Source organism: Peromyscus leucopus, chromosome X (assembly GCF_004664715.2).
Source record: "Peromyscus leucopus breed LL Stock chromosome X, UCI_PerLeu_2.1, whole genome shotgun sequence".
In the NCBI taxonomy this organism is placed as follows: Eukaryota; Metazoa; Chordata; class Mammalia; order Rodentia; family Cricetidae; genus Peromyscus; species Peromyscus leucopus.
In genome coordinates this window covers 103,606,826-103,617,045 of record NC_051083.1, presented here as the reverse complement: position 1 = coordinate 103,617,045, position 10,220 = coordinate 103,606,826, and the positions used below count along the sequence as shown (strand labels likewise).

The following is a 10,220-nucleotide window of genomic DNA, read 5'->3' as shown; positions in this document are numbered from 1 at the left end:
CCTTCTCCCCGTCCTCGTCTCCTCTCCCCAGCAGCCAACATGGTCATTTCAAGAAAAGGCTGATTGAAAGCACCGAGCTGGACTTGGGTTCTGGGATTTGGGAAGAGCTTAAGTAGTTCTAGATTTGCTCTACTTTTGATTCTATTGGCAACCAGGACCAGTTCTGACAGGGTATTTCCAGTTTAGAATGAGGACTGTAATTGACAAATCGTAAAGCAGCAGCAGCAGTCACTCATATTAACCAGGAGAGGGCGATGTTTAGCCATTTCTGTGGTTTTGCACAAAGTTCACTGTTAATCTTTATTGACATGATTATGGTACCTACCCCCACCCCTGTCTCTGTTTCTGTTTCCCTCCCTCCCTCCCTCCCTCCTCCCTCCCTCCTTCCCTCCCTCCTCCCTCATGAGCTCCACTCCTGAAGCTGGGGAAATACCTAACAGCTTACAATTGTTACCTCCTGCCACACACAGTCCATGGTGCCTCATCCTGCTGTTCTAGACCCTCACCTCACTGTGCAAGTTCTACCCAGTCCAGGCCAGCCTTTCTTTGACAATTCTCAGGTTTCTTTCTATAGTCTCACAACCCAGAATCAACAACAAGCAATGTTCTTCCTTCTAGTCATTTATCCAGTGCCTAGTTTTCATTTATTGGTTTTCTCTGCATACAGATCTAAAACTCATTTGGCTATCTTGAGGAATTAATTTTTCCTCTTTGAACCTTCCACAAAAGTAGCATATCTAGAGGCCTCCAACACTTCCTCATCTGAGAATAGGCTCGCTCCCTTGAAACTTACCCACCTCTTTCCAGCCCTACGTCCATTAAAGGTTTCTATCTAAATGGGATACACTTGCACTTCACTATGAAAAACACCGTGGCACGCGAGCTACCCTGCAAAGATTTGTACTTGGTGCTATAAGAGGACCTAGCAGGACCCTACTCCACACTGGGGCCAAGGGGATCCAAAGCTAAAGGAAGGCTGTGAGATCGATTCTAAATTTTATATGAAGTAAAAGACTTAAAACAGTCAACTTTCTATTCAAGAACAGGGCAAAGTGTAATGGCTGACATTATCTGATTTCAAGACACAATAAAACTGTAATAATCAAGACAGTGTGGTATCAATGAAAGAATAGAAAACTACGTGAATGGAATAGAATAGACTAGGGAGCCTAGAAACAGAGCCACTGTAATAAACTGCCCTTCAACAAAGCAATAAATACAGTACAACACAGAAAAAGAATAATCTCTTTAAAAATCTAGACACAAACCTTACACCCTTCCACACAAATAAACTCAAACTGGATCATAGATCTCAATGCAAAATGCAAAGCAATACAAATCCCAGAAAACAACATAAAAGAAAAAAAATCTCTACTGTCTTGGCTATGGTAATAAGTTTTTGGGTACAGCAGCAAAGACAGCCTCCATGAGAGAAAGAATTGGTAACTTGGACTTGATTACAGTGTAATTTTTCTTTTCTGTAAAAGACTAAGAGAATGTGAAGACAAGTCACAGGCTGGGTGAAAATATTTTTAGAGATACATGTGATAAAACACTGTTATCTGAAACATACATGACTCCTTAAAACAGCAAGCCAGAAACAACAATTTAATAGAAGACGGTCCAGAGCTCTTAACAGACACCCACCAGAGAAGATAGACAGATGAAGAATGCAGCATCAGCTGTCATTGGGAAACTGCCAATTAACACAAGAGCAACTAGGTCGGGTGGAGTGCTGGCCCAGCATGTGTGAGGACCTGGGTTTAATTCTCAGGATTGCAAAACACGAACCAAAAAATGTAAAATAACAGAGAGCTAATAACGTATGGGTATGCTCCTCAGAAAGGCCCAAATCAGAAAGGCAACAACAAATGCTAGTGAGCGTGTGGAGCCTAACCCTCACTTACTGCTTGATGGAAATGCAAAGGGGTTCAGCCTTGGCAGAAGACAGCCTCAATTACTCGCAAAACCAATATATTAACATGACTCAGCAACTGCATATCTTAGTGTTTTTCCAAATGAACTGAAAGCTAGTACCTACACAAAACCGTGCGTATGAATATTTATAGTGGCTTTATTCATAATTTCTCAAATCTCAGAGCAACCAAGCTGTTCTAAAAGTGAATGTAAATAAGCAGTGGGGCTCATCAAGAAAATGGAATATTCAGCACTTAAAAAAACAGCTGTCAAGCCATGGGAAGACATAGAAGAAGCTTGGTGGAAAAGAAAAACATTCTGAAAAGACAAAATACTTTATAGATCCAACTAATGACATTCTGGAAAAAGGCAAAACTGTGGCAACAATATAGAGATTAGTGGTTGCCAGGGGCTAAATGCAAAGTGGTTATGGACTGGTAGAACACGAGGGATTTTTTAGGGCAGTGAAACTACTCTATATGATACTACATAGTCACTATGTATGATAGTGTATTCAGTGTACATCACCAGTGAGAACTATGCACTTTTTGTAGTAATGATGTGTCAGTGTGAATTCACCAACTTAAATGACTAGAGATGATGTTGATCGTGAGAGCTTAGGCCTGTATAGGGAATGAGGATATTATGAGAAACCTCTGGTTCTTCTGCCCAGTCTTGCTATAAAACTAAATCTTCTCTACAAACATTCTATTAACCTTAAAAGGTTCGTTTTGTTCAGAAGGGAGTTATTAGTGGAGGCATGGCCTACTAGAAGAACACTGATGTGCCTCAAAGGGGCTCTCACTGTGTTGAGGGATAGTTAGTTGTACACTGTGTGAAAATGTATTGCTGTGATTGGTGTAATAAAGAGTTAAACGGGCAATAGCTAGGCAGGACTTCTGGGTAGGGGAAGAACTCTGGAAAGAAGAAGGTAGAGTTGCCAGCCAGACTCAGAGGAAGCAGCATAGGCAATATGGAGAGATGTGACGAACCACGTGACAGAACGTAGATTAATATAAATGGGTTAATTTGAGTTATAAAAGCTAGTTGAGACAAGCCTAAGCTAAGGCCGAGCTTTCACAATTAATAATAAGTCTCCATTTGATTATTTGTGAGCTGTCAGCCCAAAGAAAAATCCAGCTACATCATTGCAAAGGTTTCCTGGACATTCGCTACTCAGACTTGGAGTCAGAGTTAATCTGAATAAATTAAAAATCTCAGGTGAGTCCTTCAAAGACATTCCATAGTATTCCATCTGTTACCCCAACTTCTAGTTAGCTTCCTTTGCATTATTACTTTTTTTTTAAGTCTTCATGTATTCACTTACCCTCTCTTTCTTCTAGTTCCCTGTTTAATAGTCATTATTTTCATGAGTCACTGTCACAAGTCACTCAAGGTACCGGACAGTTCATTTCCCTGTCCCAAAAGAAAGTCCAAAAGCTTCCTGAGGATTTAGGGGAGGTATATGGTTTTAATTATAGGAAAATTTGGTTGAATGCTTTCTATATGCCGGAAATTGCGTTTTATGTATTTTAAAAAAGTTAAACAAAAGTTTCAAATAAAGTATAGATTCACAGGAAGCCATGAAAATAGAACAGAGTTCCCCATGTACCTCCATTTGTCCCCATGGCTAAATGCTAGATAACTACAGCACAATATCAGAAGCAGGAAATTGACACTGGTTTAATATATGCACATTTTATGAGATGAGTACCAGTTAACATGTATAAATATTCCATCACCCCAAACTTCCCGTGAGCTACTCTCACATAATGCCATCTGCTTGAGACCTCAACCTCACATCCCTAAGCCCTGGCTGGCACTGTCTTCCATCTTTATACTTTTGTCACTAAAAGAATGGTCAATAAACAGAATAATACAGTATGGAGCTTTTGGAAACAGGCTTTTTCTCACATACAATCATACCCTTGACATCCATCTAAGTCTTTACCAAGGCCCTGGTTCTAAAGATTTTTCTCTCCTATGTCTTCTCATGACTACAACAGAGAATGAGAATAAACTTTGTCCCCACCCCCAAATTCTACAGGGAATCCGTCACAGTGTTCCATTGACTCCACTTTCTAAATAGGTTGGGCTCCATGCACTCACTACTTTCTTAACCACAGCATACTAGTCAAGGCTTCCACCATCATTTCCCACCTAAAGGACTCTTCCCAACAGCCTCTTCATTTCCAGTATACCCTCCGACAAAAATACAAACCTCATCTAGCCTTACCAGTGTGGGCCCTCTTTGCCTATTTTCTATTTTATCCAACTCTAACCCTTGTATGTTTGTTGTTCCTTAAGAGGCAAAGTGAGATGGCTCAGCACAGGTAAATACATTTGGGTGCAAGTCTGGCGGCCTGAATTTTTTTTTTTTTTTTTTTTATAGAACAAAACATTTATTTTGAATAATTTCAATAAAAAATACTTAAAGAAATACTGATATAATACAAAATTCAAATGCCTAAATTTTACATTTTCCCCCAGAATGCCAAAGGAAAAACCCAATAATTACAAATATGTATATCTGATCACAACCAAGCAACCCCCATGCCACGGGCATCAGAGAGTGGATGAGTTATGACTGAACTTCATATCCGAGCGGGTCAAGCCCCTGGTCTAGAAGCATCAGAGAGGATTCCCTTAACTTCTGCAGAAGTTTCCTTAGTTCTTCCTTAGAAAATACCAGGTATAGTTTGTGGCGCTCGGAGGACACCATGTCGGCCAGCTGCAGGCACTCCTGATACTGGCCGGTGCTGTGCAGTATGGTGTGGAGCAGGAAGCACAGCATGGGCAGACAGAGCTTTCTTAGCAAGACCATCTGATGGGCTCTTTCAGGGTCTTCCTCAGCATCCTCTCTGACATCTACCATCCATCCTCCATCTACAAACAACAAGACGTTGTACATTTTCTCCTTCACATCAGCAGTTAGGGCATCTAAATGTCCTTTCCAGATATTATAATCCATCTCATATTTCTTTTCTTTGTGTTCAAAAGCCACTTTCTCTGTAAAAGTTGGCTGAGGTATCAACGTAGGTTTCTGTGGAGCCGAATTCATGTGTTTAAACCACTCATTGAATGTTTCATGGGCTTCCAGATAGGCTCTGATGCACAGGTGCTCCCGGATGGCGTTGTCATCCTCAGCAGGAAGCGGGCTCTCCATGCCTTGCTCCTCCCACTGGTTATAGATTTCTGCGATGGAATCCTGAGGGATTTTCACAAACACTTTTTTGCAGCTTCATGTTTCTTTGATGCTAAGAACTTCCTCATGATGGCGTTGCCTTGCTTCACTGCCTCTGCCCTCTGTGCCGGGTCGAACACCAGCCAGTCAATCACATCCACCTTTATCCGGTCCTCCTCAGTAGTGCCAGTATCTAGAGATGGAGCCAGGTCATGGTGACTAAATTCACCATTATCTTTCTTTCGAATATTCTCAACTACAGTTTTTGTTATTGTTGCAACATCCAAATCTGCTTCCTTAGCCAGCTCCAGGCACTGGTGCCGTTGCTCAAATTCTGTAACACCTTCCAGAAACTATGCATACTGGGCCACGGCAAGGTCTTGAGGCAAATGAGAGGTATAAAACGCGATGAGGTTGGTGTGCTTCTCACTTATTAAAAGTTGTATGTATGTCTTTAAAACTTCAATGGAAACTTCTTCTTTGGTCTGTAGTCCCAGGGTGCGAAAAACAAAATAAGGTGAGTCATAAAGCGGAGGAGGTGTCCAGGTAGATTGCTTCTGCTCTTGGAAAGCCATTTGCTAAATTCATCCATCAAACCATCGATGTCTCCCAGGATAAGGAATTTCTGAACTATATGATAATGTTCTTGATTCTCTTCCAGAACTCTCTTTTTATCAGTGGCTTGAAGTTCTTCAAAAACCTTTTCTAAGGTCCAATTCGCTTCCATGTACTCTCTAGGGAGCTCTTCTGGTTCATCCAATGTCATTACCGACGTCCGAATCTCCTGTTCTACCAGGCTGTCCACCATCACTCGGAAGTAGGCCCACACTGTGTCTTCCCAGGTGTCACAGACAGGAAGAAGCTGCTTCAGATTCCCACTCAGTGCAGCGTAAATCGCCCTTTCGTATTTATTAAAAAGTTCATCTTCAGCCATTCTCCAGCAGCTGATCTTCCAAATCCGTCTATATGGATTCCCTTCCACAGGCTCGAGCTCTCCATTCACGTTCGGGTCGTGATAGAGTTTCCAGCCGTCCAGTGTCGCAGCTCTCCATGCTTGCCCACAGCGTTTGCAAAGCCTCTGCGCCTCTTCCGTCATCCCAGCTCGGATTAGAGTGAAAAGGTACTTGAGTAATCTAACTTCATCTTCTCTATCCAGATCATCAAGCGGCATTTTCTGTCTAATAGGAGCATCGGGGTCCAGTTCAGTGACGAGAGGCCGGACACTCCCTATATAAGACAGTAGCTGCCGCTGTTTTAAGGTGTGGAGGGTATTTTCCCAATATACTGATTTTGCATAAAACTCAATATTATCAGAAAAATCTCCAATTTCATCTTTGGCAATACTTTCTAGCCAATCTACCACCAACTGACTCTGGCGGACCAGTGAGTCCCTCTGAAACAATGCTTCCACAACCGTCTTCTCGCTGGCGTTAATAGCAGCAACTGCAAACATATTTTCCTCTTCTAATGAAGACTGTATTCTGTCTCTATACAAAGACGCAAGCAGCCTCCACGTGACCATCTCTTGCTGAAGAAGCCATAGCATGCTGGCTGTCTTTGAAAACTTCTGCAGTCCAGGGGTTGCTCGGCTCACTATTTTACTCAGTATATTCACCTGACTACTACAGATATTTTCGTACTCTTCTACAAGTTCAAACACTGTGGTGGAAGAGTGCTTCAAGAAGGACTGCAGCAAGTCAGAGAACATACTGATGGAGGCAGCCTCTCCAGGGTCGTCTTCACGTAGCATAACAGCACTTAGGTTTATGTCCTCGGTCACATTGTGGGGCTCCAGGTTTGTGTAGAGCCCTAAACGCTGCGATGAGAATGTAGCTGCCCAGGTACTGTCGTCCAGATTAGTTACCATGGATAGATTTCCCAAGAATCCAGAAGACTGTGTGTGCCGGGGAGACCTCCCTTCTGTTCCAAGAATGTAGGAAATATCTGGGTGTCTGAGTAGGCTTCGGCTTGGTGGGGTAAAAGGATGTCGAAATGAGCTTGGAGTTCGAGGAATAATTTGGCTTCTTGGTGTAGTATTACCAAAATTTTCATCTTGGTTGGCCTGAATTAAAACTCGTTTCTGAGCACTTTGCTTCCTTGCGGTCCGCGTCACTTCTGCCTCCCGGATCACAGGGGATGACATCTCCCCAAAGCTACTCCTTTTCCAGCATCTCGGAGGTCTCAGGCCCTCCGTTAAGTCTAGAAATGAGCTCAGGTTGAACCATAGGATTTCTGGTGGCTAGATAAAAGGCAGCATCCTCAAACTCACAGAGATCCGCCTGCCTCTGCCTCCCAAGTACTGGAATTAAAGGCGTGTGCCACCACCGCTCAGTGAGAAAGCCTGCCTCACCAGCCCTCAGTCTCCAAAGAGCGCGGCCTGAATTTTATCCCCAGAACCCACAGTGGAAGGAGAGAACTGATTACCAAATGTTGACCTTTGACCTCCACGTGTACACTAGGGCATAAGCAAGTGAACACTAATAAATAAAAATTTAAAAATATTTTAAAAAGTAGAAGATTGAATTAATTGCATATTCCCTCTAGCAATGAATAAGGGTCTTGTTGGTTTGGGTTTTCTCACTGGGGTGAGATGGATTCTTCATGTAGCTTTGATTAGCATTTTCATGATTGCTAATGAAGTTGAACATTCTGGTCATGTATTTACTGCCCATTTTGCAATAGCATCTGTTCATTTATCCTGCCCATTGGCTAATTGGGTATTTTGCCTTCTTGGTGTTCAATTTTTTTGAGTTCCTCATATTTTTCTGGTTATTACTCCTCTGTTGGTTGAATATTTAGCAAATAATTTCGTCCGTTCTACAAGATGTCTCTACTCTGTTGATGGTTCCTTTGGCTGTGTCAAAGTTTTTAATTTTATGCAATCTCAGCCATTAACCATTGCTCTTATTTCCTGAATTATTAGAGTTGTTCTCAGAAAGTCAGTGTCTGTGCTTAGGTCTTGAGGTGTTTTCCCCCGAGGTTGCTTCTAGTGGTTTAAGTTAGATCTTTTGTTAAGGTCTGTGATCTACTTTGAATTGATTTACATATGAGAATTGATTTACAATGAGAGATAAGGGCTACAGTTTCAGTCTTCTACAAGTGGATGCCCAGTTTTCCCAGCACCACTAAGGTGTTTTGGAATCAGATACCTACAGCTGTTTGGGCTTGTTCATAGATCTTCTGGTCTATTCCATTGGTCTGTTTTCGTTCCAGCACCAAACTGATTTTTTTAAAAAGATTTGTTTACTTTTATTTTATGCTTATGAGTGTCAGCATGTACGTGCATCACATGCATGCCAGTGCCCACAAAGATAAGAAGAGGGCATCGGATCCCCTGGAACTGGAGGTACAGATGATTGTGGGCTGCCATGTGGGTGCTGGGAACCGAACTTGGGTCCTCTGTAAGAACACCAAATGCTCCTAACCACACAGACATCTCTCCAGCCCCTATGCTGTCTTTGATTGTCTGGCTCTGTAGTGTAGTTCAAATCAGGCATCACGAGTACTCTTTTGCTCAGGATTGTTCTGATTGTTTAGGGACCATTCATATTTCCATATTAATGTTATAGTTTTTTGTGAATAATGTAATTAGAATTTTGATAGGATTATATGTAATATATGCATATAGTTTTGGTAATTTGACCAATTTAACAATATTTAGTTTGTTGATACACTAATGTGGGAGATCCTTTAATTTTCTAATGGCTTTCAATTTAATTTTGGTATTGGGGATTAAACTTCAGGCCTTGCACATGCTAAGCAAGTGTACAACCACCGAAATATATCTCCAGTTCTTTCTTAGTCTTTTTTTTTTTTTTTTGTTTTTTGGTTTTTTCGAGACAGGGTTTCTCTGTGTAGCTTTGCGCCTTTCCTGGAACTCACTTGGTAGCCCAGGCTGGCCTCGAACTCACAGAACTCACAGAGATCCGCCTGGCTCTGCCTCCCGAGTGCTGGGATTAAAGGCGTGCGCCACCACCGCCCGGCTTTTTTTAGTCTTTTAATTTAATCTTTTTAAACTAAAAAAAAAATGTATTTATTTTGCATCCTGATTGCTTTTTCCCCTCCCTTTCTTCCCAGTCCCTCCCCTCCCCTTCCCTCTGCCCCTCCACTCATCCATTCCTCCTCTATTTCTATTCAGAAAAGGATGGGGTCTCATTCCATTGCCCAGGCTGTCCTTGAACTCCCTCTGTGACCCAGCAGGTCTTAAACATGTGGTCCTCCTACCTCGGCTTCCAAATAGCTGGGATCACAAGCCTGTGCCACCCAGTCTGCCATTTTTCTTCAGAGCTTTATGATTTCATTGTAAATATCTTTATAATTTTTTGACTATGTTTATGCCTAGGTAAATCTATTGTGAATGAGGTTGTTTTCTAACATTTTTTTTTCAGTGAGCTAATTGCTGATATATAAAAAAGCTACTTTTTTTTGCATGTTGATTTTTTGTCCTGGAGGTTCTCCCCCTCAAATCAAAAATAGAACTTTCATATGATCTAGACATATCAATCTAGGAATATATCCCCAAAGAGTCTAAGTCAGCTTACTGTAGAGAGCATTGTTTTGGTCATACAAGATGCAGTCCTTCATCAGGGAACACCAAGGCAGGAACTTAAGGCAGGCGCTGATTCAGAGGCCATGGAGGGGTGCTACTTACTGACTTGCTCTCCATGGCTTGCTCAGCCGGCTTTCTTGTAGATCCCAGGACCACCAGCCCAGGCATAGCACCACCCACAGTGAACTGTCCCCCCCCATACCAATCATTAATCAAAAAATGCCCCACAGACTTGCCTAGGGCCAATATGGTGGAGATTTTTTTCTCAATTGAACTTCTCTCTTACCAGACAACTCTAGCTTGAATCAAGGTGAAGGAAAGATCTAACTAGGACAGTGCTGGAAGATGGGAGGCTTGCTGTGAAATGCTGTATTCTGTCCAGACACGACATACCTGTTGCACACATCAATTCACTGCATAAGACCTACCTAAGATCAAGCTTGTGATGTCAGTCAGCATCCCAGCAGACAAGACTAATTACTCCTCAGTGGGCTACAATATAACTAACTAACTAACTAACTAACTAACTAACTAACTAACTAAATAGGACATGAAATTTGGAGGGGGACA

General features: G+C 42.0%; 1 protein-coding gene across 1 annotated transcript; it reads right to left on the bottom strand.

Moving 5' to 3' along the window:
• Nucleotides 1-4,390: 4,390 nt before the first annotated feature.
• LOC114705443 (nuclear pore complex protein Nup107-like) lies at nt 4,391-7,256 on the bottom strand. The gene is given in 4 exon segments (XM_037199105.1): nt 4,391-5,148; nt 5,151-5,603; nt 5,606-7,081; nt 7,084-7,256. Coding segments are annotated over 4 exon segments (2,649 nt in total). The 5' UTR covers nt 7,154-7,256; the 3' UTR covers nt 4,391-4,498.
• Nucleotides 7,257-10,220: the final 2,964 nt, after the last annotated feature.